Below are 27,649 nucleotides of genomic sequence, written 5' to 3'. Positions count from 1 at the left end.
TTTACATGTTCAGCACTCCTGATAAGCAGACTAAGTGTGTAACCTCTGTGCTATAACAAATGTTAAGATTGTGTATTTCTTTCCCTTTCTGTTCTCATTAGTTAGGGATCAGCTGTAGAAAGTACCACTTTCTTCCCGGGTGGAAGACCCTGCCTGGCTGCATTCACTGTGGGAGCTGGCGCTCATTCTTTCAAATAACATGGTCTGTCTTGAAACTGCTGCCTAAGCAGATGCATCCTCTGAGGCTTGCTATTGACTCTGGCTTATCATGGGTGCCTGGCTGCAGCTTGGACTGGAGTGCACTAGCTATTTTGCATGTTTCCATTCTGGTTCCCTTCTCCCAGAGATGTAGAGAGGGGAAAACCTAATTTGAGTTGTGGATGATTAAAGTACGCACTTCCCCTTCAGTGTTAAATTTTGAAAAAGAATCTAATTGCTGCAGATCACCAAATAAACTTTTATTTTTTCTCTTGGTGGCAGTTAAAGTTTACTTACTGATTTGTTGTTGTTAGTTTGAATCAATTGGGAAAAATCTGTTAGTCATCTTTCCTCCCAAAGACTGGTGCTGGCTGTTGCTTGCAGCTAGGCTGCATGTATTTCCATGTAGCTTGTGTTGCTGGCATTTGCTGTGGTTCGAATTGAGAACATACCACTGATTCCCAGAGCAGTAAAAGCTGGGGAAGGGGGTAGAATCGGTTAAAGATTGCTTGTAGTCAGAACGGCGACGGTGTAAAAATGGCACCATCTTACCAGACTCAGCTCCTTATGTGTCTGAGTCATGTCTATAGACGTGACTAACACACATTTTCACTCCTGTTAGCACTTCAGAGCCCATAGAGCTTTGCCAATGCACATCTGCAGCATCTGCTGCTGTTCCCATTCTGGGGCCCGTGCATCTTTGCCAATGCACCTCAATCCTTTCCTCAGCACCCCTGCAATTCTAGTAACACACCCAGAAGCTTTGCCTGCTCACCCCTACAACTATCACCTCAATCTTGGTCTGCAGCATCCCTGTTTTTGCAGCTCTGGGATCCCTACAAGCTCTGCTGATGGACTTCAGTCCTGGTCCTCAGTCCCACCTGCCATTCCAGTCCCAGGCTGTTTTTGAATACTCGTCCAATTGCTCCTGAATTGTGAGAGTGAGTCTGATGCTTTCATGATGTGAGATCAAACTCGTTCTCACTTTTGAGCCACCCTGTCAGATCACGCGTGAGAAGTTGGAACTGCCACGTTGCAGAGACCCATGGTCATAGTAATTTTACCAAGAGCAAATGGAGACATGAATGTTCTTGGGCACCGCTCCTGTAATGTTCACCTAGAGCATGGCTGAGAGGGCTTCAACCTGCCAGAATTAAAAGTGAGGCATCTATTACAAGCAGAATAATGGCTGGGAAGCAACACAGAGAATGACCTAAAACTGTTGACTGGATTAGGGCAAATTTACACTGAGAATCTCATTTTAATGGCTTACAGGTCCCAACGTGGAATTCTGGGCATGTTCCAGTGATATTAATTGGCCAGGCCTCATCTAGGCCATTTTACTTGGCTCCTTTGGTTGTGTTTTATGTTCCCTAAATGCCTCTATAGTAAACTTGTTGAGGTGTGTCCTGTACTCCATCCGTTGGGGCCAGAGCCCTCCAGCACCATTAGCCTTAATGGTGATTTGCGTAGCTAAATGGTGCTTTGAGAACATACCTGTTGGGTTTGAACCATGAAAAAAATCAGCGAAGAGTCTTAAAGCAAAAAAGAAGAAATTCCATCTGGCCTTTGGTTTTCAATAAGTGACTGTCAGAGACAGAAGCCAACCACAAGTGTGGTATTCTTCCCCTCTCAAATAGGCACTTATTGTCAAGGGGACAATTACCAGTCATCAGCTCCTGGGATTGGCCCATAGATCAGTGTTAAAGTGAAAATTCTCACAACACTGGTTCCCAGTACTTAAACACTCAGGCAGCTAGGGTGCTTTAAAAGTTGGTTATTAATACATTGCCTGGGGTGGGGGAGAAATAGTGTAAAAACTGCATTGGCCAATTCACTGCCCAGATTGTGGTTTTCTTTCTCCGTTTTGCCCATATCTTATCACCTTACCCAGAACCTTCCCTTCACCTCCTAGTAGCTAGAGAGCTGCTGTTTCAGTCACAGAGAACTGGACCTACAGTTGCCGAGGGCCTTGAGATGAGATGTCAGGGTCAGATGTGGTACTGCTTTTTGGGTGGGGTGGAGGGGCACGCAAGGCTGTTGTGCACTGGTGAAGGGATTTTTAAAGTGAACTCAGCTGGTTTTTGAATTGCTCTGCCCAGATTGAAAGCTTGGCTGAACCAGAGCCGTCCCGTCTGTGTGCATTGCAGTTACAGTTTGGAGCGTAAGGAGCTGACAAATGATGAATTGGTTCCCAGTTTGCTACTTTTTCCCCTTACAGCATAGAAAATGGAGGCATTTTCCCATGGAGAACTTGACACAGTGTTACTGTTCCAGGAACCGGGCAGACGCACAGAAGCATGTGTGTTTGTGGGGAGGCGAGGACTAGAACTTGGTTCATCACCAAGAAGCAGAATCTAGTGTGAGGCTTGTAACCTAGGACATGTACCATGTGCGTTTAAATGGAGCAAATTTGATCCTCAGGGAAACAAAGGATTCAGAGCTGTGGCCAGACATAGTGTGAACAGGGAGTGTGCAAGTTTCCCATTTCACAGTTCTATCCTGTAGCACCACGTGGGAAAGGGTGATAGAAACATGAGTCTTAGTTTAAAGAGAAGAAATCTTGCAGGGAAGCTATAGCAGCTGTATCAATGCTATAGGAAGTCTGTAATGTGGCTGGGATGAAATGCAGTCTTAAAAGGACTAGACAAATGCAATGTATGTTCTCAGCTGGACAGAGGTCAGTTGATACTGGCCTCGCCTCCTTGTTTCCCCCCTCCTCTGGCATTCTCCAGCATCACGTCATGCAATGCCAGAAGAATGAATATACGCTTTTGAGCAACGCAAGAGTTGTGCTTTGAAAAAATATCTTTTTTTGGAAGGTCACAGATCAGCTATTCATATAGCTAATGCTGAAAACAAATTGATTCAGATTCCGAGACCACGCCCTGTACAGATCTTGGAAGCGAAGTGGGACTCAGAATTCTTTGGGTTTCCAAGAGCTGTGGAAGGTTCTCTTTTGTGTCTAGTTTGGTGCCTTTTGAAATACTCTACTTCTCTGACTTGCCAGTGCTTTCAGTGTTGCAAATGCAAAGGAGGGTTGATGTGTGACTTTGGAGAGATGGTTGCTGTTGCACAAATTTCTCTTACATGTCGACAAAAAGGTGTAAGCATGTTTTATATCTTTAGCACATTCCTTTCCTCCTATTAAGCTAGTTAAGGCAGTGTCCCATCATTCGGGGCCTCTTTATCACTGTGGGCATATTAGCAATGCCAAGACATCTGCAAAATGGATAAGAGCCTAGTGCGTGCCTTCAGTTCTTTATGCCAGGGGTTCTCACCCTTTTTCTTTCTGAGCCTTTCTTCCCCCCACCCCACAGCATGCTATAAAAAGTCCACGGCCCACCTTTGCCACAACAACGATTTCTACATATAAAAATCAGGGCCGGTGTTAGGGGATAGGAAGCAGGGCAATTGCCTGAGGCCCCACGCAACAGGGATCCCTGCAAAGCGAAGTTGCTCAGGCTTCGGCTTCAGCCCCAGGTGACAGGGCTCGGGGCCCTGGGCTTCAGCCCCGCACAGCAGGGCTTCGGCTTTCTTCCCTGGGCTCCAGCAAGACTGACACTGGCCCTGCTTGGCGGACCCCCTGAAACCTGCTTGTGGCCCGCTGGGGGTCCTGGACCCCTGGTTGAGAACCACTGCATTACGCTGTCCAGGTGGTAACACTGATTCTGAATCCCTCACTCATTTCTGGACCCCTTAACAGTATTCTTTGTAAAAGACCTTGCCACATGTAGTATGTAGGACTAATAGACCTTAAAGTTGGAGCCTGGCTGAATGGTGAAGGCATGATCTGTAGATATGTTAGATCTTTGAAAGTTGCCCAAGCCCCCTCTTTGCTCTAGATAGTTTTCCTTTCCTTTCTGATGTCAAATTCCCATCAGGGTACAGAGGCCAAATTCCATTTCCTGAATGACCTTGGTATGAAATCAGAGCTGTTTGCGCAGCACGGAAGCTAGTTGGATGACAGGATTTTTCCAAAAGATTTGAACCCCTCTCCCCTGCCCCGTTGTCTCTTGCACAGTTGGCAGTGCCTGATAGCAGTAAGAGGCTCTATTCAGCCATGGAGTCTAAGCCTGATCCTTGATCAGAGGCTGTCTTTGGGCTCTGGAGGAATGTCTGTGTTTTAACTAAGGCCTCGTGTTTTCTGAACCTAAACATTGCAGCAAAGGCCCTGGATTTCTGTGGCCCTCTGATGCTGAATTCTGCAGCAGACTGGAAATTCAGCTGTCACTTTAAGTGTATATTTTGTGTGTGTGTGTGTGTGTGTGTACATATGTATGGTGGTTTGTGTGTGTGTGGCATTATTGGCCATGGAAACAATTGATCTAATCAGTGCAGTATTTCTTGTTTGATGTTCAGTTTGTGATACCTTCAAACTTTCTTCATTGTAGAAGTTGTCAGGGTGGAAGCTGGACACTGTGGCACCTGGATAGTGCACAGTTGGGGCATTTGGAAAGAGGGTTAGGGTGCATGTTTTTTGTAGGTGAAAGGCAGCTTGAACTCCAGCAACCCTTTTTCTTATGCCAGCTGTTTCACTGCGCCCACCCCAGTCTATTGCTGTGTCAAATAGTGATACCTGGAATTATTAGTTGGTGTGTTTCTCTGACCAAACGTTCGGTTATGACATAGTAAATTATTTAAATTACTAGCAATTTTCTAACCTATCATTAAGCTTCAAAGTCAACACCCCATTGAGATGACTGAGGCAGTTCACAACTCTCAGCTAATTTCAGGCTGTCTGCAGACTCAGGAAGGCAGCACTGCATCTGTTTACATTTGGGAAGCTTTTTATTGCACTAGACAACTTTCCTGTCCTTCTCTTCCCTCTGCATCCTGATAGGTTTACAATGTTTACATGGCAGGGAGGCAGCTGTGTTCGAAGCGGTACCGGGAGTTTGCCATCCTCCACCAGAACCTGAAGCGGGAGTTTGCCAATTTCACCTTCCCACGCTTGCCGGGGAAATGGCCTTTCTCTTTATCAGAGCAGCAGTTGGATGCCAGGCGCCGAGGGCTCGAGGAGTATCTAGAGAAAGGTAAAGGGCCAGCTGAGCCAGAAGCCCAGTGCTACATTGAAGCTGTCAGCTTTCAAGCAAGTGAAAAGTAGTCTTACGGTGATGGTGGTAAAGCCTACCAGCAAGGAAAAGAGGCTCATTTAAAACCAGGCTCAATTTTCCAAGTGAAACGCTGCAAGAAAAAACAAACTTCGCTTGCCGTAATGGCGCAGGTGTTAGCTTGCTGAGCACTTCCAACAACAAAACATAGTTAGTGTTTAATGCATGGTGGGCCGTTATTTATAGTGTTGTATCGCGTGCCAGTAAACACACACATGCTGGATAGAGTGGGGATAAGAGGGAGATAAGGAAAACTTAATATTGTGGAGAGAATCGTTCTTAAGATCTTTTTCTTAAGGAATCCCAGCCAGACTGCAGTAACATGGCCTTGCCACTGCTGTATGTTTTTAAAGGGTGGTAGTGCGTCTCTGTTTAAGCTTTGGTGGCTTAGAGTCTGAAGTCTTCTATGGCTTCAGTTGCTTATGCTGTCTGGGTAGCAATGCTGCATCCAGATCCCCTGCTTTATCTGTGGCCATTGTAAGTGTTCTTAGTAAGAGACCGTGCCCCACATGTGCATTGTAAATGGGGATCAGAAAGGAATTTTCACCCCATGGTATGGCCCTGTGCTTGGCTTGCCTTGAAGCAGCAGGGATTGGCTATTGCTGGGTGAGATGGACCGAGTGTGTGCGTGCAAATGCTTATGCGAGGTGCGAGTTTGACAGCCTGAGGATTCTCTGCGTAGAGTGGGTACAGCATGGGTATTAGCACAGCAAGCTTCTCTCGCACATTGTTAATATATCTCAGCCCTGCCTTCCATGGCCCATTGAGTCCTCAGCCTCCCTGTTAAGTCTTTCAAGAAAGGAATAAATCAGCAGTGTCTGTTAGCGTTGTGGACCCTGCCCTTAGTGGACTGGGCTTAGGTACCGCTTCATTTCACACAGGCCACCTACCAGTGACTGAAAGTTATCTTCCCTTCCCCCAGGCTCTGTTCAAACCAACCCCCTGGTTTGGTTTCTGCCCATTTCCAGGTGTGATCCACTAACGCAGCATTCTTTGTCCTGTAGTGTGTTCCATACGAGTTATTGGGGAGAGCGACATCATGCAGGAGTTCTTATCGGAATCGGACGAGGTAAGTGGGCGTGCTGGAGACTACGCTGGAGTGCTAATCCAATGCTGTGTTTTCTCTTTCATAACTGTTACCTTCCTGCAGAAAGCTGCGTTACTGGCCACTAGGTACCATCATAATGGGGGCAAAAGACTTGTCAGAGTTTGCCATGTGCCTCTGTTATATCCGCCTGCTATTGATACAGGGGATTGCTGCAATGAAGAACAGCTCTGATGCCGTTCTTTTCAGTTCCTGGACTTCAGATTTCTACAAACAAGCAACCAAACTCTCTCAATAGTGGACCCTTGCCTTTCGTACCATGTCCCCTTGGCAGGCCCAATATAAGATCCACTGATGGGGGTTTGTTGCTGGCTGCTTGTGTTAATGTTGCATCTTGCAGCACTGCTGGCTTCTGTGTAGCCTCTGGTAGCTTGGCATTTGCATGTTACTCATATTTTATGGTGCAGCCTTTGGAAGCCAAGGCAATAGGTGTTATAAACGTTAATATTTTATCTCGGAATGATTTAGTTGTGATTGCAAAGCAGCAATTTGGAGTTATTTTACCACCAGCTATTGCTTTTCCTCCAAAACTTCTTGTGGTATGTAGAGCTGCTGTATCCAAGAGCTTTTCTTCCTTCACTGGCAAACTTAGAATGCACTGATTCAGGCAAGTGGAAAATCCTTTCCAATCGTGATCTGAAATGGTTCTTTCAAGTTCCTGTCCTGTGAAGTAGCTGCATTCACATCTTCCTTTTTTTCAAAAGTTGCCTCTGTTGCAATCAGAAATCAGTTTCTGAGGCTTGTAAAAGATTCATTTTGAAGTGAGGTTATATTCTGAGAATTGACTATGTAAAAATGACCCCTTCCTGTTCATGGGTTCCTGTGTTTTTATTTATAGTGACGCTTGACACCTTTGACTCCAGTGAATGGGAGCTGGAGTCTGTTCTAGCTCACGCAGCCTCAACCAGAATGGTTAACCAAGTTCTGTTTGTAGGAACAAATTTTCTTGTCACTTACATCTATGAACACCGGCCAAAATTGGGCTACAGAACCCTTAGAAAGGGATGATGATGGTCCCGTGGTTTGAGCACTAGACCAGGGTTTAAGAGACCCTGGTTCAATTCCCTGCTCCACAACAGACTTCCTGTGTGAGATCTTGGGCAAATTACTTAATGTCTCTGGGCCTCGGTTCTCCCTCTACAAGAGATAATAGTCCTGCCCCGCCTCACATGGGTGTTGTGAGGATAATGCGTTACTATTTGTGTGGGACTCAGATCCTATTATAATGGGGGCCAGATAAAATAGATACCGATAGCGATGGGTGAACCAGAAAGAGCCTGTTTTAATTCTCAGATCCCAGTGTGAGTTTGCAGGGCTGGCCGTTAGAAAAATAAATCTTCTTGTAAACGTAGCCAATTTAATTTGAACTCATGGAGTGCATATGTGCCATGCCACTTCTAGATCACTTCTCTGGAGTAAAATAACTCCTCTTTAGGACTGTAGTAATATAGGTACTGCAGGAGATACAAATCTAGTGATTCCTGGTTGGATGCTCTGTGGCATGATGGGAAGAAGGGACTGTGATGGATTTTCTCTTTTCCAGAATTACAATGGTGTGTCAGATGTGGAACTAAGAGTAGCACTACCAGACACAACAACAGTGACAGTCAGGGTCAAAAAGAACAGCACTACAGACCAGGTGTATCAGGTAAGGTGCATATTTGCAAGAAGCTTTCTAAATATCTGAAATAGATTAATGTGGTTCAAACTTGAAGCAAGACCCTAGATGCACAGAGAGACCTTTCCCATTGCTGTTCTCCATGGTGGGTGTGTTCCTGCAATAACACAACAGGGAAGAGAGAGCTGGAGAAATCCAACCTTACATCTTGGTGAAATGGTGTTTCCTTTGGCAGTTTCTCCTGCAAGTGCAGAGTCGTCGCTCTGTTAATTTTCACTGATAATATCTTAAAAGCTGCAGCAGGATTTCTCTAATTACTAGACAAATTTTATCTTGCTGCTGCAGAGAGTTAGCTGTCTGCAGGCAATGAGAGCTTGCAAACCCAACATACGATTCTTGTGCGGCTGTCTAGTAGGGCAGCGACTTGAGTCTTAATAGGAGCTGTCTGCGTTGGGGAAATCGTGAGCGTGGGGTTAGTATTTAGCTGCTTTGTAGAGTTGGACTAGCAGGTTTAAGGCCTGACCCCGGGGAGGTCCTGACCCCTCTCAACTCCCATTGAAGTCACTGCAACATCCCACACCATAGTGATCTTAACTGGTTTACTGCTTCGTGAGTATGCCTAGAGTGTGGTACTGCCGTCAAGGGATCCATTTAAAGTAGGTTAACAAAATGTAGCCAATGCTGCTGTAACTGAGGATGGTAGCTCGTAGAGAATTAATGGGGGATACAGGTTCAGAAGGAAACCTGAACAAATGCAAGTGTTGCTATAAGTAACAGAGCCAAAGGACATGCATGATAGTAAAATCTCATGGGTTCTAGATTTATGCAGTGAAAATCTGTGCTTGTCTGATCAGATTCTGTATATTAATGCATTTAGGACACCGTCTATTGAATTGCATGCTTGTATCGAGCTCCTACTTAAGCATGGCTCTGTTAGCATATAGGACTGAAGTATTGCTGGAAAAACTCCTAAGGGAAGCGGGGGAGGGTGTCTGTGCCTGGTGTACTAGGAACTGAAACTTGAGGCGCCAGAAGAAAAGATGACCTAATTGTCAGCTGTGGCAGTGCTTGAAATCTGGAGCAGTTTACAGAAGGAAAGAGCGAGAGACTCTGAGCCCTAGTTAAATAAAAACTGTGATTGAACAGGAATAGTGTTAAAGCTTTCCTTGGTGACTAATACCTGGGATCGGTGACTTGTAAATAACATATGTGAAGCTAGGCCGGCCCTGTCCTCGAAGAAGGTCCGATGAGGGCTGAACACTATTTTGCTGACCCGATTTTTCTTTTTGGTTGCACTTTAGGCTGTGGCTGCTAAAGTAGGAATGGACAGCACTACAGCAAACTACTTTGCCTTGTTTGAAGTGATCAATCACTCCTTTGGTAAGTCTCAATCCTCCCAACCCAACCACACAAAAGTTCTGCAGCGGCAGAGCCTGCTGGCTTTCTCATTTAGCTCTGACCTCCTCTCAAAATCCAGAGCCCCCAGGGGAAATCTGCCAGGCCTTGGAGACTCTGATAATGAGGAGCCCTCGAAGTTTGATAGTTTTTGCTTCTGCTAATGCTTGACTTTCCCTTTTTTAAACAGTTCAAGGAGACTAAACTGTGAGAAACGAAAACCTGTTTTAGTTTTAAGGATTCCAGTGTGCTTAAGATGCTCTTATAGTGCCTGGGAGGATGAAGGGCTGAGAACTCTGATGGCATTTGAGCCTTGACTGTGGGAGTCTGGGGGGGTTTTGATGATGAAATCACCCTGCCAGCTAAAGAGAAGTAAAGCATACTGATTTTATCTGTGGTTTTTTAAATCATCAGCAGAAGTGCTTCTGTTTTTCACCCAGTTTCAAACTGAATTTGCTGAAGCAGAAGGAAGTCCGGTAACTTAGATGTGAATGTATTCGGTTTTATATGCTAGGCTTTGAGCCAAGGGGTCCTGATTCCTAGCCCTGTTTCCACAATCTGTATGTTAACAACTTTCTTATATAGCTGCAGGCGTGCCCTAAATCCTTGTGCCTTGTGTTATGTTGCTAATTGTGCAATATAGGCTGAGATAGTACAAACTGTTCCCGCTGGCTTGGATTGCAGGAGCATTTTAGATTTTTAAAGAAAGCACTTCTAAAATATCTCTGACACAGCAGACTAGATTGGCATGCAGATCTTGATCCTGGATAATCAACATTTTGTGGTTCATTCCTGTGTCCTGTGCAGCAGCCTCAATCACAAAATTACCACTTGATGCCACCAAGTTGACAGTTGCTTTACCTGAGATGAGATGAGATGACAGGGCAGGATCCCAGGGCCTTGGCAGATCTGTGTGTGGGGAGCCTGGGACTGCAATCATAGAATCATAGAATATCAGGGTTGGAAGGGACCTCAGGAGGTCATCTAGTCCAACCCCCTGCTCAAAGCAGGACCAATCCCCAACTAAATCATCCCAGCCAGGGCTTTGTCAAGCCTGACATTAAAAACCTCTAAGGAAGGAGATTCCACCACCTCCCTAGGTAACGCATTCCAGTGTTTCACCACCCTCCTAGTGAAAAAATTTTTCCTAATATCCAACCTAAACCTCCCCCATTGCAACTTGAAACCATTACTCCTCGTTCTGTCATCTGCTACCGCTGAGAACAGTCTAGATCCATTCTCTTTGGAACCCCCTTTCAGGTAGTTGAAAGCAGCTATCAAATCCCCCCTCATTCTTCTCTTCTGCAGACTAAACAATCCCAGTTCCCTCAGCCTCTCCTCATAAGTCATGTGTTCCAGTCCCCTAATCATTTTTGTTGCCCTCTTCTTGTAGTGTGGGGCCCAAAACTGGACACGGTACTCCAGGTGAGGCCTCACCAATGTCGAATAGAGGGGAACGATCCCGTCCCTCGATCTGCTGGCAATGCTCCTACATATACATCCCAAAATGCCATTGGCCTTTTTGGCAATGAGGGCACACTGTTGACTCATATCCAGCTTCTCGTCCACTGTAACCCCTAGGTCCTTTTCTGCAGAACTGCTGCCTAGAAGAGCATGCTGCAGGACAGGATTGAAATGTATTGGCAGAACTGTGTAGGGAGCCCGGATAGGAATGTCAGGCATACTGGAGTTCAGAATTGGGGTGTATTGGCAGAGCTTCACACAGGAAGTTTTCACACTGCGTGATTCTAACCAGTGCTATATAAGAGCTGGGTATTAATAATAATTATTCCTTATTTTTATGAGTGCCATGCTTTTCAAACTATTGAAAAGTTAAACGCTCTAGTTAACCTTCATGGCGGGTGCACTGGTAAAACTCATTCTGAATATCCACAGTTCTGTATATACTGTACACACTCCATTTAGTTTCTCTGCAAACAACTGAGCTCCATCTGTGATAGTGCAAGGCCAGTATTCCTACCTGAATGTGGGCTGAAAAGTCACTCAAGTGGATTATGCTGGCTCACACTGTGTTTTTCTCCCTCGTTGTTTAGCAAGGTGTTTTTTTCAATACAGTAAACTCACAACAAAGGCATGCTGCCTATGGTACCAATCATCCTGAGCTGGTATTGAATAGCTTGAAGGCAACTCCTTTGTCACTGACTGCTCTACGAGTCTTTGTTCTGGTTCTGATGGCAAACTGCCCAGATAGTGTGAGATCCTCCTGTTGCTTGGTAGAATCTTAAAGCAGCTTCAGTGTGTGCGAGAAAATGTACTGTTCTGAAGCGCTCGATGATAGATCATAGGAATTGTAGCCTTGCTGGATTCCATGTTATCCACTCCCGTAGGCCAAAGCAAGACTCTTCCCTGCATTGTTTTCTCTTGTGGTTTGAATGCCCCAATGCCCAGGCCAGAGAACCAAAATCTAAGGCTTGAGCAGGATACATCCCTGTACTCTTCACGAAGAGTGAAAACAAACTGTGACGGTCTGACAAATGTGGTCTTTCTTCGCCAAGCGTGGCTGCTTTCAGCGGAAGTCCTGCATTACGCAGCTGCTTTCCACACAGACTTGAGGTACAGCCCCTGGACAGCAGCGTTCACCAGACAGCAGGTCAAGCTAGTGGATTCTGGTTTCATACAAATTCCTGATTTCTGGGGTGCCTGTGTGTTGACCTGAGCCTGCAAATGACTAGCCTAGTAAAGCTCTGACATTGTGAAGGCAAAAGTCAGATGGGGGAAGGATCTTGGAAAAAGCAGAGCTGGGGTCTTGACCCCGTCTGCTCCATGGGGACCTGCTCACTCACTCGCCTTTGCATTGTGTTAGCCGAGGCAGTGTAACTTCCTTGAGGTTCAGCTATTCATGTGTGTTGCGGTAACGCCTAGGCGCCCCAGTCATGGGCCCGCAACTCATTGTGCTAGGTGCTGTACAGACACGGATCAAAAGGATGGTTCTTGCCCCAAAGAGCTCAGCCTACTCTTCCCATACATCTTGCAGTGCGTAAACTGGCGCCCAATGAATTCCCACACAAGCTCTACGTACAGAACTACACTTCGGCGGTGCCGGGGACTTGTCTGACTATCAGGAAATGGCTCTTCACTACAGAAGAGGAAGCCCTTCTGAATGACAATGACCTCGCAGTTACCTACTTCTTCCACCAGGTAGGTGCATGTGAATTCCTTGCCTCGGAATGCTGAACTAACTTTACCACAGGCCATTTAAACCAGCTCCCACTCGTGTTGCTGTAGCGATTCTGAATTCCAAGACATTGCATGCCTCAGCGCCATGAAGAGCTTGGGGTGGGGAAGGCCCCGTCCTATATACATCACTGTTGTGTAAGAAATGGAAATTGATGGTTGAGTGATTTGCCCACTGTCGCCCAGTGACTCCGTGGCAGGTTCATAAACAGAGTGCAGGATCCTGCTGCTACTCATCACTGGCTCAGGCCCTCAAAGAGCAAACAGAAGAGTTCAGGAGTTCAGACTCCGTCTCCTGCTCTAGCCACTAGATACGCTAGGACCCCTGAGTTCTTGTCTCTGCTCTCACTGACTCATTGTGTCGTTTGGCAAGTCACTTCACCTGTTTTCCTTTATTTACTCCTCTGTAAAACCAGTGTGTCCCCTACTGCCCAAGGGTGCTGTGCACTGAATGCATATTTGTAAAGCACACGACTATCCTGTAGAAGTGCCAGGTAAAAGTACTGCATTTCAGACCAGTGAAGAAATCCCTTAATAGTCTGTTGAAGACTCAACTTTGCTCAGTTTCCTTCCCCCTTTTTTCATTTAGGCTGTGGATGATGTAAAGAAGGGTTGCATCAAAGCCGAGGAAAAGTCCTACCAGTTGCAGAAGCTGTCTGAGCAGAAAAAGATGGTTATGGTATGTTTATTTTCTCATTACTTGGAAATGGCTGTTTCCTCTGGCAAATGAAGCCAGGTGCATTGGCCCTGGATTGTGCCTTTCCAGTCTGCAGTGAAGCTATAAAAGTACCGCTTTCCAAGGGAAGCTGTGTTTGGAAGAGCACTGTGGGTGTATTTTGACTTGCGTTGGTTGAATACACAAGGGAATGTAAGGTTATCATGGTGCTGACTGGTAAGCGAGACTCCCAGAACACTCGGTGAGTTAGTTTGTATGGAGCTAATGTCCGTATACCAGATCATGCGTTGCGTTGAGTCAGACTCCCTTACTTGTGTGGTATGTGCCGCTGGGGCAAGACTCAATTCTTGTTTAAAAAACATTGAGCTGGTAAATCTACAGCACTTAACGACTTTTTATAAATCACTCAGTTGGGGTCCTTTTATGGCAGCTCTTCTGCCTGTTTAGTATTTGATCATCAAAGGGCTGTTTCCATCCGGATCTGTTCTAAGAACAAGAATGGTCTGACCAGTGGTGCGTCTCATCCCGTATCTCCTCTCTCTTTGTGGCCAGTACCAAACGTTTCAGGGGAAGGTTCTAAAACCCATTGCCAAGCACTCTGCATAGCTAGTGCTTATGGCACTAGTGAACTTTATTTACACACCTCTGGCTTGGTCTGTGCCAACGAGGCTGCGCACGAGCAAGCTGGGTGTTACCCTGCCTTGCACATCACCACACAGTGAGCTGAGCTCTGGTCCTAGCCTCCCTGTTGCTGCTGGGGCTGTCAGAGGCAGAAAATGTAGCTTCAAGGTCAGAAGAATCACTGGGCTTGTACGTGGAATAACTTACTGAATTGCTCTGGGATCACTGAGACTGAATAAACATGGGGCCTTCCGCTGTCCTTTATGACTGGGAGCTCCATCCTGTCAGGTTTTATTTCCCTGACCACCTTTGGTGGATGCTCACAGCCTCTAGCATTGTTCCTGCCTGTAGATTGCTGGTCTCTGGTGCCAATGACCTCCCAATTTGAAATCCTCTCCCCGGTTAGTCTTTGCCAGCTCTTACTGCGCCTTGTACTCGTGGGCAGCAGGTATAATAGGGCAGGGAGGCGCTGCCTCCCCCAGAGCTGCTGTGGGCACCGGACCCCCGGTTGTGGCGTTTGGCGGCGAAGTTTTTGTTTTATTATGCCCCATGCAGGTTCTGGGGTGGCTGAGGAGGTGGTACTGTATGTGCCTCCTCAGCCACCCCGGAACCTGCATGGAGCATATCAAAAGCATCTTCTGCAGACTCTTTTCCCGTGGGCGGGTTGGGTCTGGGGAGGGGAGGCACGGCAGGGCTGTGGCCAGCCCCGGGCTTCTCCAGGTGCGGGGAGGCTCGGCGTTTGGCCACCCTGGCTGGGACTCCTATGCTCGTGGGAGGGGTTTCCAGGCTGTACCTGGCCCGGGGCTCCTCCGGGCAGGTGGAGGGGGGAGGGAGGGACTCTGGGCCTTGGCCAGTCCTGCAGGACTCCTCTACTTGGGGCTTCGGCCAGCCCGGCTGGGGCTCCTCCAGGCGGCGTGGGAGCACTCTGGGCTTGTACATGGCTGGCCCAGGGCTCCTCTAGCCGAGAGGGCTGGCCCAGGGCTCCTCCAGGCAGGTGAAGGGGGCTGGGGGCGCTCGAGGCTTTGGCCAGCCTGGAGCTCCTCTGCCCAGGCCTGGGGAGGCTTGGGGCTCCTGTAGCTGGGGGGTGGAGGGGCTTGCAGCTCCGGCTGTGGGGAGGGCGCAGGCGGAAGGGGTGGAGTTGGCGGCTAGCCTCCCCAGAGGCGGCTCCGCCTGCCGCCCATGCTGGTACTAGTGGGAGCCCTGTTGACCCTTTTTGACGGTAACAGCTGTCACAGATCATTGCTCTAGGAGCTTGAAATGCCTCTGTGGGGAGCTCCAGGTCACCTGCGAGGCATTCTAATCACTCCCTAATCCATGTATTTGCTTACCACAGTGAATACTAAATATCCCCCTCCCCCTGCCTGCTTCACTGCTGAGACACTCCAGTAAGCTTTGAGCCCCTACCTTCCTTTATGGGCTGTTCCATCACTGGCTTTTCAACTACTGCAAACATCATAAATAGAGTTAAAGGGCCAATGTCAAGGTAATATAATTGGAACACTTCACCTGTGCTAATTAATAACTGTTCCTATTGCAATAGAGTCTACAGGTCCCAGTTATGATTGGATCCCTCTTGTGCAAGGAGCTGTTCAAACTCACTGGAAGACATGGCTCTTGTCCCCAAAACCTTACATAAAACACTTCAAATCATAAAGCTAGAGGGAGAAATTAAGGTTCATATTTGGAGTACGGGATTGCAGTAAGGGGCTGTGGGGCACTGAGGGGATTGCAGAGGGTTGGGGTGATGGGGGGGCCTTTCATTTGTGTTGGCTCTTTTAACATCACTTTCTTGCTTTTCTCCAGTATTTAAACATGCTGCGGACATGTGAGGGTTACAATGAGATCATCTTCCCCCACTGCTCCTGTGACTCCCGGCGAAAGGGTCATGTGATTACAGCCATCAGCGTCAAGCACTTTAAACTCCATGCCTGCACAGAGGAGGGTCAGCTAGAGGTAAGCAACTCAAGGACATGGCAGGGCTTCCTGGGTCTGAGGAAGTTCAACTTTGCTGTAGGAAGAGGCAGAACACTGGTTCCCCATTCCTGGGATACTGCAGCTGCTCTAAGAGTAAAGTTGAGAGCAGGATGAGGTGGCTTTTAAAACAGGGTGGTAGATGCACTGCTGTGTGATTACAGGGATGGCTGCTGCTGTGTGATTACAGGGACAGCTGCTATGTTGGATTCCCACGGCAAGCTCTGCAGCGTTAGCAGAACCGCTCTGTACCCCCACTTCCCCTGCGTGCCATTCTGCAGCATTCCTGGGACTCCCTTGTTTTTTCATCTCTTCCCCTGCACTCTGCCCCACCCCCGGCCCCGGTTCAGATCTGCCCTGTAGCATTTCAGGAGCTAACTTGCCTCCTGACTCGGCCTTGGCCAAGACCCTCCCAACTGGAGCATGGCCCGCTCTGGACCCTGATCTCTTCTTCTGTTTAGAACCAGGTAATAGCATTTGAGTGGGACGAGATGCAGCGGTGGGACACAGACGAAGAGGGAATGGCATTCTGTTTTGAATACGCACGAGGAGAGAAGAAACCTCGATGGGTTAAAATCTTCACCCCATATGTAAGTGACCTTGTTAACTGCAAATGCACTAAGGAGAGGGACTCGCCCAGTTTTTAGAAACTGGTGTAAAATTCTCTTTGCTCTGATCTCTTGGTGTGAGAGAAGATTTGACACTCAACTTTTCCTTGCGCTGCGTAACCAGACAGCCACTAGGAGGAGCCAGAGATACAGTAAGTTCTTGCTGGCTAGAGCTGGTACCTTTGTCTTCCCCTGCTGTAAACGGAAGCTGGGTGTACAGCTTCTGACTCCCGTCCCGCTCTCTGATGGGCGGCTGTCATTTCGGAGCTGCACAGCGCCATTGCTGCTGTGCTTGGCTTTATGTCAACCTAAGAATGGGCTGCTTTATCTTTTCAGTTCAACTACATGCACGAGTGCTTCGAGCGGGTGTTCTGTGAGCTCAAGTGGAGGAAGGAGGTAAGATCCTGTAACTGCACAGAAATTGCTTAGTACATTTGTGAGTTGGCAGTAACCTTTTCCTGGCAAGCTTTCATACTCGTTCGCAATATCGGCTTACCGCCCAAACAAGGAGGGGAGTGTTGTGTAGTGTGGAGGGCTGATAGCAGGGACTCCTGGGTTCTATTCCCAGCTCTGGGAGTGGCCACATGGGAGTCGCTCCTGGGTTTTATCTGCAGCTGTTGGATGGGAGTGACTAGAACAGGGAGCTGGGTGTCAGGACTCCTGGGGCCTGATCGTCTCATCCTTTGCGTCGCGTAACTCCTTTTGAAGAGGTGGTACTGGGCGTGTGTGGCATGGGGTAATCAAACACCCGCCTCTGCAAGTCACTGCCTGACATACCTTGGGCAAGTTACTCCCTTGCCTGAGTCTCCTGATCTGTTAAAAGGAGAGAGCAAAGCCTCCCTCTCCCAGGAGGGTTATGAGGACTGCTCAATTGTTCATCAAGAGCTTTGAGATCCTGCAGGGGAAGGCTCTGGAGAAGTGCAAAGTATCTTTTTTTTTTTTTTTTTTTTAATTATACCAAGAATCCCATGCTCAGAATCTCAGTCATGATGTCCTCTTGGTAAATTATTACATTTTTAGGTGGGACTCTGGCTGGTGTTGGGGTTTCTTTCCAAGCCAAGGAGACCTTAGCAAATAAGCCCACCCCACCTGTTGCTTGTTCACTTGTTTGTATTCAGTGTTTTCTATTTCTACTGCATGCACCTGTCCATCCTCTCCTGGTCCTTAGAGGAGATGTTTGGCCACCCCTCATCCACCTGCCAGAGTCTCCCTATCCCCATGTGACTGCTGCCTGGCTCTGTGTCCCCATGGTACAGCTTCCTGCTACAGCTAACTGCAGTGTAGCAGGGAGATGGCAGAAGAAGGTAGCTGGCAACCTGCCCTCCAGGTGGTTGGCTCAGAGGAGATGATGCAGAGCTCCTCTGCCTAGGATGCCGAAGTCTGATATTAGCAATGTGCTGGGCATCATCATGTGTAGTGTCTTGAATCGCCACAAGGTGCCTGTTGGAAAACTTGTGCTGCTCTATTGTCTTGGTGATTCTCAGTCATCCCAGTACATAAAGGGAGATGGTGTCTTCCTTTTGGAGCCTTGGATATAAGCAACTGCTGGAGGCAGGATACTGCGCTAAATGGGCCATTAGTCTGTTCTGTGCTGCTAAGCTCCGCTGCTTAACCCATTACCTCTGAGGATCAATTCTGTCACTTCTATCGTCTCTTGATCCTGAAGCAGGCAGCCTCTAGAAGTGACTAGCTTTGCTTATTAGAACACTGTTGGGTGCCATCTCTGAACACAAGCTGCCTGGAGCAGATGTGTATTTCTGTAAGGACTGACGTGCTGATATTTGTGTGGGCTCCTATACCCCAGAGATCTGAGGCTGGTATGTGAATATGCTCTGGCAGTCTGGATAGCTCTCATCTGTACATAACCATGCCTTTGCCACGTGCACTGCTGGATTTCCTCAGGGGCAGCATTCACTGCGGTGGCTGGCAGGATTTTTGGCTCTTAATCACATGCAACAGCTGGGCACTATGGGTACGCAGCGAGGGGGAGAAGAGGCTCTTTGGTCAGTGTATACAGACTTCTAACTCCATCCATGTTCTTTGGGTTGGCACTGGGCAGCGTTCCGTTGGGACCTCATGTTACTGTCTTCTGCTTGGGAAATATTGATCTGCTCCAGGGGCTAAGTCCAAACGTTCACATCTCGCATCTCTTTCTGCACTTGTGTCTGAGCAGGGCTAGCAGCAGCCATGTCTTGAGCGTGTGTGGTGAGCGTAGGTCATCAGTTCCTAACAGAAAGAATAGTAGGCAGTTGAAATTCATTGCCTGGTGCTCTGGGGTGCTTATTGGAACCTCCCAAATCCCATCCCTAAATTCACCACTACAATAGAAATAGATTTAGTCCCCTCCCACCCCATCAGTTTTTATTTATATCCTTTATATTTTTTTTTTCTTGTAAAGGTGGAGGAGGAAGCGACAGACAAGCATAACAAGAACTTCAGTAAAGACAATATGTGCAGCAAGGTAACTGGGGTGAAAGCAAACAGCATCTGGGCTCTGTGAGCCAGTCTGATTGCTGTACTGCGGACTTACTATTTACTTCCTGTTTCTCCATTCCAATTCCTGCTAGTGTAGAATAGCATTCATAATAGTGTCAGCTCGTCCTTAAAGGAACCTTGCAAAGCAAAACATTTCCTGCTGCTGTATGCTGGGGAGAGACTGCCATGCCGCTTTAAGAAATGTTCTTTGTTTCCTTACATTGGAAATATTTAGTCCTGATGGGTCCTGGACACTGGTAATCTTTGGAGGACCTGGAATGAGACTTTACCTGTGAAGCTGTCTCTACTCCCAGATGAGAAGGAAAGGAGGTCAGAAAGGAGCAGTAAAGGGGACACACGTTTTTCAGTTTCTTTAAAGGACCAAAGACTAATCCCGGCAGCTGCATGCCAACTTTTACCATGGTAGTGCTGGAGGGGCGTTCTGGTACCACTTGATTGGCAGGTCCTGATCTCTTTTCCATCTCAGTAATCAAGGGGTTAATTGAATAGTGGGGTGGGAAAACATCTTGTGTAGCTGAATCTTTTAAGTAAAGCCGCCCTGCTGTTGTCTGCTAAGCAGTTACGCTGAAGCATTTCTCACTGATTCTACAGATTTTAGCCTCAAATTTTGCCCTCAGATGCCCCCAAGAAGTTTCCATTGCCTGACTGGGGTTTTCTATCTTAAGCCTAATCTATGCTTAAAATTTAGACTGGGGGAGCTGGGTCAGTCTGGGATGTGAAAAGCCACACCCCCATGCGACGTAGCTGTGCTGACCAAACCCCCAGTGTAGACACAACTACACCAACAGAAAAGTGCTCCTGTCTACGTAGCTAATGTCATTTGGGGAGGTGATCCCATCCATTTGTCGGCCTGTGCTGCGTCTCTGCTAGGGGCTATGCTGGTGTAGGCGCTGTAGAGTAGACGTAGTTTCAGGGTTTTATTCTGCTGCCCACACCTTAATATACAGTCCAAGTGTACGTGACACACATCTCACAGCCAAACCCGACACTCATCGTGTTGCGAGAGCCTAGGCCTTTTGTTTACTGCCGGAGTCCTGAGGCCCTCCCCTCACCCATTTTCTGCTCTGCTTTAACCTCTGGCTGTGGTGCGGTCTCCAGCCTTTCCGCTGTGCCAAAGGCTCCTGCAGGGTAATCTTTGACTCCTCATCTCACCGTTGCTGCCCTAAATGCACTCGAGGATTCATTAGTCCGCGTTCTAAAGGAGGGTGGATGAGTTCAGTTGAGGCTCTCCAGTGAGCGCCAGTTCCTGTCTAGTTGCCTTGCACTCCTCCTTCCGAGTGAGAGCCCAGCCATTTCTACTGCTGAAGTAAAGGCCGCTTGCAGTAGCTCTGAATGCACTTGATTCTGTCCCTCCCCTCCAGCTGTATTTGGATGCAGCGTCTGGTTCTGCATAGGCCTGTGCTGTTGACCTGCATCTCTATGTGCCAGAAATCTTGCCAAGTGAAGTCTCTGCAGACTGCTGTGGCCTATTCCATATGTGCAGGGGTAGGGGAGGACACAATGAGCAGCATGGAATTTCCATACTTGATTTATTGACCTGTAAAAATTGCTTATGACGTGTCTTTGCCCGCAATGCCCCTTCTGGCTCTGGAGAACTCAGATCTAGATAATTCCCCTTGCTAAGCTTCCAGATGTTCTTGCATTTGTATACGATGCCTTCCACTTAATTGCTCGTAGGTCCTAAATTAAGGCATTAAGTCACTTAGACCTCCAAAGCAACACAAAAACGGCAGCTTCCCCTTTTTATTTAGCATTTAAGCAATACCAGTGGCTGCCATTTAACGTCACTGTGGTTAGCTCAAATGGTACGCGCCGTATTCCCTGTGCTAAGAACGTGGGAATGTGAATCTCAGCCCGCATTAAATGTCAGGTTTGCCGTGGTGACCACTGGACAGCTGGAGTAGTCAGTTGTTGGCTGTAAAATGTGGTCAGTAATATGGCTAGAGAGGAGATTGCAATTCACAATTACTCAGGGCTTAGGGTCCGTCTCCACTGCAATAAACATCTCTGAGCCTCTGCTGATTGGCTCAGGCTATGGGGCTAAAAATAGCTGAGTAGACGTTCCAGCTCTGGCTCGAGCCTGGGGTCTGAAACCTGGGGGAGGGTCCCAGAGCCCGGGCTCCAGCCCCAGCCTCTCTACTGCTGTTTTTAGCTCCACAGCCCAAGCACTGTGAGCCTGAGTCAGCCGACCTGGGCTCTGAGACTCGGTGCCAGGGTTTGTCTTGGCAGTGTCATGTAGTGTTCAGGCTGTTAGATGCCCCCTTGTGACCATATGGAAGAGTAGATCAGTGGTTTAATTCAGTCACAAGGGTAACCAGCACTTAAACGCTGTGGTGATAAGCACTAAATTAGAGGAACTCTGGAGAGGGGGGAAGCAGCCTTGACTGAGGGAAGCCGTGTGTTTCTGTTCCCTCTGCCGGCTCCCAAAGCAATCCGCAGAGGAATCAATTCACTATTGAAATGCAGCCACCTCTGAGTGGGGATTGTGAGTGGACAGCCTGGGCACCAGGGCACAGTGGTTATGGGATTGGGAGGGGGGAGTTGAGACAAAGGACACCTGGGCAAAACCCTCTTGTGAGATTTTTAATGACCATTTGGCACAACCAGGAACTTTGGTTTTTAAATGCCTTGTTCAAAAGAATCAGTGCAACAAACCACCCGACAGTTGGATGAATTTGCTTCAAAGAGGAGCAATGTGTGTGCAACCTGTCTGGATTCCCCTCCTTCCCTTTCTTGGGAGTTCACCTGTTTCAGGCCAGATGCTGGTTCCCCTCCACAGCACGGCTTCCCACGTCCACTCACTGACAAACCTCTAGAGAGATGGGAGTATAAACCCCTCCCCTTTATAACACACTGCCATGAGACCGACTGCAGCTTCCGCAAAGGCCCCTGCCATGAATGGAAACCTCATCCTTGCTGGGGGGAAGTTAATCTACAGCTGCACGCCCAGGGGGAGTCTATCTTTGCTGTTGCTGCCTGCCACAAGGCTGGTCCTCCAACCCTTGCTGCCAGCGATGGCAATTACTCATGGTTATTGGTGTCATCCATCAAGCCAGCTTGTTCGGCTGCTGCAGGGAGTGCAGCGGGAGCAGAGAATTGCAGCCTGTGCATCCCAAGGTGCTGGGGATTGGAGATCCGGGTACCTGAATCAGTTCTGCACCCAGCACTGGCAAGGAATCAGTGTGTGTGTTTGGAGATCTGCCTGCTCTCAACCACTGCGCTGCTGTGTTCTTAGACAGACAAACCTAGGGTGATGGTGGGTTTGGGAAGCTGAGGAGGAGGCTGCCTCATGCGGTGGGCTAGAGCGCCAGTCGTTTCCCTCAGCAGTCCTGTCTGGGTCTCAAGTGAACAGTCGATTGCAGAACCTCCATTTGGCCTAGCTTCACTGCCAGGCTGTGCCCAGGATTGGATTACAGGGCTGGGGAATGGAGGTTGCGAGTGGGGAGTGAGGTGCTGGCAGAGCTGGAATGGTCCAGGGGGCAGCAGATGAAGAATGAGGTGAACGAGGAGGGAGGGCAGGACTAGTGTAGCAGGTGGAGGAGCTGCAGGTCAGCACTGAGGAGCATTAGCGGAGCCTCATGTGACTAGCCCCAGGAGGTTTCATAGTCATAGACTGCAAGGCCAGAAGGGACCACGGTGATCATCTAGTCTGACCCCCTGTAGAACACAGGCCAGAGACTGCCCCAGAGAAATTCCTAGTGCAGAGCTGTTAGAAAAACAGCCAGTCTTGATTTAAACATGGTCACTGCCGGAGAATCCACCATGACCCTTGGGAAATTGTTCCAAAAGTTAGTTACTCTCCCTGTTAAAAACGTGCACCTTATTTCCAGTCTGCATGTGTCTAGCTTCAACTTCCAGCCATTGGATCGTATTCGACCTTTCTCTGCTAGACGGAAGAGCCTGTTAGGAAATATTTGTTCCCCACGCAGGTACTTACAGACTGTGATCAAGTCACCCCTTAGCATTCTTTTTTTTATTAAGCTACGTAGATTGTGCTCCTTGAGTCTCTTGCTATAAGGCAGGTTTTCTAATCCTGGTAGCCCTTCACTCATGGGAGGGACTTTAGTTTAGTGGTGAGACCCAGCAATGGGAAGGGGTCTAGAGTGGGGGACTGGGAATTGGAACTAAGACTCAGCGATCTGTTCTTTGGTTTGCCGTGGACTCTTCAAGTGACGTTGGGGCAAGTCACCCTCTCTGTGCCTCAGTTTCCCCCTCTGCAAAGGAGGCTGCCCTCTGTCTAACTTGCCCCAAGAGGGTTGATGATTAGTGAGGCTGCAAGAGCAAACCCAGAGGCTTACTGTAAGTAACATCTTGTTTTTAATTTCCCTTTCTTCTCTTTCAGAATATCTTTCAGATGGCCAGATCACAGCAGAGGGACGCTGCCACTTAGCCCCTCCTGTCGTGGAAGAACGTAAACCCCCCCGAAATTAACACTTAAAAAAAGATTTAAAAAATTCTGTTATTGTATTAAAAGCCCTTAAACTAAATATTATTAATAACAATACCATTTGTGAATTTCATGGTTATGGAATTAAGCAACTAGGAAAAAACCAGCAGGCTTATCAGAGTAACAAGAGGGGAAAACTTTTCAACAACAGACAAAATCCACCCAAGGGTATTCTGTTTTTCTTTTTTCGTTTCACCTGGGTCCTGCATTGGAAAATGGACTGTGCTTATATTATATTTTTTACAACTGGAAATAGAAATGCCATCCATTTGCACTGTTCAGACATATATATGTATGTATGTAAAAAAAAAAAAAAAAAAGAAAGAAAAAAAGAAAGTTATATATACAGAATACCCCACGTATATACATATATATCTATATATTTCTTTTAAAATTTCATATCAGCAGCAGTACCTTTTCTAAGCTTGCGTTTTTACACGCATCTCTTTCCTCCGAATCCATCGTGTTTTTTTAAAAACTAACTTTAATGGAAAAAAAAAAAAGAAAAAAAGTTACATTACAGGGAAATACCTCTCCTCTCAAAGGACCTTGACACGTTTACAGGCTTTTAATTTTTTTTTTCTTTTCATTTTTTGCAATGAACCTTTTTAAGAAGTGTGTAAAGCAGCTGGCTTCAGAGCTAGTGGGACAAGGAGAGAGGGGATTTTGTTCACTGACGGTCTGATCCTGCATCCTTACCTCGGGTAGCATTTTTAAAATCAGTGGGGCTACTCACGGGTGTAAATGTTCACGAAGGGTGTGATACTGTAATGGATGGGACTCTGTGAACGCTATGGGTAGGATGGATTTTGAGTTGGAGTCTTCCCATTGGCCTCAATGGACTTTGGATCAAAGCCTGAAGGAGCAAAATTCACCTCGTTGCCAAAGAGCCAGATTAAGGCCTATTCTCAGTGTAAGGCCCACTGCAGCCATAGTTTGAAGGGTTAAGTGGAGCTGGGATGGTGCATAGTCCTTGGGCAGGCTCTCTGGTCCTCAGGCAGAGGTGCGAAAAGGAGAGCCCAAAGCAGAATTAGCTCCATCCAGCTTGGCGGGGAAGTGAGGCTCCATCTGTGGCTTTACCCACTCCTTGATCAGATCTCTTCGGGGCGGGGCGAGACTGAGCCCAGAGCTGTCGCAGCCAAAGATCTGGTATCTTCCTGATGGACTTCGGCTGCTCCTTGCAGCTTTCCAGGACAGAAGCAGCATTGTTTGGGTGCCGTGCTGACGCCTGTATTTCACTAGCAGTCGGTCGGCCCAGGCATGGTGGGGGAGACGAGGTCTGGCAGTGCAGGGTGGCGTCCCCGAGCAGGGACGGGTTTTAAACAACCCTGTCTCTGTGAGAATTTGAACTGTTCTAGCCAGCCAAGCAACAGCCTGGGTAATTGCTCTCCTTTCCTGCTCGTGCCCTCCGCCTGCCCTTGAGCAGAGCTTAGTATGGTGCCGCTTTCCAGCTTCTCCAAGCGCTTTTCAGTGCAAAGACTTTTCTGTAGGGGAGGGGGTTCTGGCCCTGTATAGACGAAGATGTTATGCATTCCTACTGCTTCACCTCCCCCCGGCCCCGGGTGTGTGGTTCTAGGACTGGATGTGGGGAGTCAGCTGCAGGTTGAAGGACCCAAGGAGGCAGCCATAGGCTAGAGGACATTTGAGGTCAGTTCGCTAGTGAGCGGTCAGGTCATCCTTGTCGCCGCTCTGGCTGATTTATTGCCTCAACTGGTGTTTTGGCAACTTCTTCCCGTGTTGATCTAGGCTGGGGTCCCTGTGGATCATAGTGGTAACTCTTCACTCGCCCATTCCAGCTAATGGCAACGGTGCCCTTGCCAGTGACCTGATCTGCTGAGTGTGGGGCCCAGCTGGCATGGCAGCAGTACAGAGCTCTGCCCTGTTGTGGGACTCAGTGGCATTGGAGGCCCTGCTCCTTGTCTTGCCTTCTGGGCAGGCAGGGCCGGAGCATGGCACATTCAGCTCCAGGGTGGGTCAAAGGGAGAGGTCAAACAGGCCCACCTTTGATTCAGGAAGAACCTCAGAGGGAGCCTGGGGACCTTGAAGGCGAGAGGCTAAGGAGCGTGGGACTGAATGAACAGTCAGTGTAGACAGGAGGGGAAGAAGAGAGGGAAACGAGAGCAATGGAATTGGCTTACCGTCTTCAGAAAGAAGTCTAGGACAATTGTCAACTTTCCCCTGAGCTGGGTTGTCTGTTCCCTGTGCATCTGAGAAACTGCAAAGAAAGACTCAAAGCTGAAACATGGGCAGGGCTTCCTGCTTGCTCTAACTCGATAAACCCTTACCTTTAAGAATCAATCTCTTTAATAAAGCAGGATGACCCTTGAGGCTCGTGGTACCCAGCTTGCCACATGTGGGATCTGACACTGCATTTCATGGCATGAACCCAGTGTGGTCTGCCAGGAGGCTGCTTTAAACTGTGGGCCAGAAAATGCTCTCTAAAGATAGACCGTATCCTTCCAGTCACAAGTCGAAGCGGGAGCAGCATCAGCCTAGGAGAAACATTGGCCTTGCACTTAGAATCCAGTGTTCTGCTGGCCTCTAAATTTTTGCTTACAAACTTTGTATTTCTAGGTGTGAATTAGGTAGCTTAGGTACACTAGTCTGAGTGAGTGCAAAGAATTAAAGGCTGCAGTAGGAACCCTCTGCTTTAGATCTTGAACCAATTACGTGTCCCTTCTGCAAAGAAAACAAATTGAGCCGAGGAAGCTGGGTGGCTGTATAAGGGGCTTTAATACGTTAATCCATTGGACGCCTTGGTGCACAGAAACCCGCCTCCTTTAATTTGGTATTGCTGGACGCAACCTAAGTATCTGGGCCAACAGGTTATGCAAACCAGCTTTTGTGCTCTGTAGATGGCGTGAGGAAAGCAGCTTCTAAGTTTTCTCAGTCAGAACTGGATTTGAAATGCACCTGGCTCACTCAAAGCTAGATGCTTATTAAAATAAGAAGAAACTTTGTGGGGGTTAGTGCTTTTAGAAGCAGCTGAATTCTACATTCAGGGCAGCTGCGAAAGCATTATCATTTAAATATATGGACTTAAAGTTTTTGCAAATATCCCTCTTACTTCCCACCTCCTTTCCTGCTCTGTGGCCTCTAGATGCCCCAAGGCTTAATTCCCTCACATCCCTGAATCATTTAATTTAACACAACCCAGGGGTCACCCAATGAAATTAATAGGCGGCAGGTTTGAAACAAACAAAAGGAAGTATTTCTTCACATGATGTGCAATCAGCCTGCAAAACTTGTTGCCAGGGGATGTTGTGAAGGCCAAAAGTGTAACTGGGTTCAAAAAAGAATTAGATAAGTTCCTGGAGGATAGGTCCATCGATGGCTATTAGCCAAGATGGTCAGGGATGCAACCCCATGCTCTGGGTGTCCCTAAACTGCCAACTGCCAGAAGCTGCGACTGGATGACAGGGGATGGATCTCTCAAAATTGTCCTGTTCATTCCCTCTGAGGCATCTGGCACTGGCCGCTGTCAGAGACAGGATACTGGCTAGATGGACCATTGGTCTGACCCAGTGTGACTGTTCTTATTTTCCAGTCCTGTGTACAGGGACATATAGCATGTGATGTAGGACCTACGTAGTGATGGAAACACAGAATATTGGTTGGAACATGCAGTGAATTATTTTTCACACCAACTTTAGATCTAAGCTGGTCAGAAACAGGGTGGGTTTGGGGAGCAATATTAGGTTTTCCCTGCAGTCCCAGGCTGCTAGTGGCTCTTTTGGGCCGCAAGATTCTTCTCTTTGTTATTTAAAAGAAGCTTTTTGTATACTCTAACACCTGTTACTCCATGCAGCAGAGAGTCACTTACAATATAGGGCAGCCCAAACCACTGGCCATGGGCAGATAATCCAAAGTTTGGGAGTGTGTTTGAAACCTGTTCCGATGGTGTGGCTGGGGAGGGACAGGTGCTGTTGGGTTAAGAATGCTTGTGCCTTTCCAAAGTCACTCTCCCCTAAAGCATCTTCCTGTAGGGCAGTGTTTGCGGTTTAGGCTGAGAGGGGTGTGGAGTTTGGGGTCTATCTACCCAACTTCCCGCCCCTCATTGGTGTTGGGAGCAGAATTGGAAGGCTATAAGAAAAGCTACCCACAAAAGGACCATCCCCACCCTTCATCAAATTCCATGGACCATCCAGCCATTCTTCGATAAGCTAGCTTCCTCATTTTCCTTGGTTAATCCTTCTACTGCTATA

General features: G+C 47.8%; 1 protein-coding gene across 2 annotated transcripts in view; it reads left to right on the top strand.

Moving 5' to 3' along the window:
• Positions 1–23,780, top strand: part of SNX27 (sorting nexin 27) — a 48,726-nt gene extending 24,946 nt beyond the window's left edge. Inside the window, exons 3-13 of one of the 2 annotated variants that reach the window (XM_074938811.1) lie at positions 5,042–5,234; positions 6,317–6,381; positions 7,961–8,065; positions 9,337–9,415; positions 12,426–12,589; positions 13,215–13,304; positions 15,726–15,875; positions 16,355–16,483; positions 16,838–16,897; positions 18,900–18,962; positions 23,340–23,780. In XM_074938811.1, the coding sequence (XP_074794912.1) occupies positions 5,042–5,234; positions 6,317–6,381; positions 7,961–8,065; positions 9,337–9,415; positions 12,426–12,589; positions 13,215–13,304; positions 15,726–15,875; positions 16,355–16,483; positions 16,838–16,897; positions 18,900–18,962; positions 23,340–23,387 (1,146 nt within the window). In that variant the 3' untranslated portion in view covers positions 23,388–23,780. The remainder of the gene's footprint in view (positions 1–5,041; positions 5,235–6,316; positions 6,382–7,960; positions 8,066–9,336; positions 9,416–12,425; positions 12,590–13,214; positions 13,305–15,725; positions 15,876–16,354; positions 16,484–16,837; positions 16,898–18,899; positions 18,963–23,339) is intronic. The other variant, XM_074938812.1, reaches the window with a different exon arrangement.
• The last annotated feature ends 3,869 nt before the right edge of the window (positions 23,781–27,649 follow it).

The sequence above is a fragment of the Natator depressus genome, chromosome 24 (genome assembly GCF_965152275.1).
Source record: "Natator depressus isolate rNatDep1 chromosome 24, rNatDep2.hap1, whole genome shotgun sequence".
Taxonomy (NCBI): domain Eukaryota; kingdom Metazoa; phylum Chordata; order Testudines; family Cheloniidae; genus Natator; species Natator depressus.
Note: the sequence above shows the minus strand (reverse complement) of the source record. Positions and strands in the feature narration are given on the sequence as shown.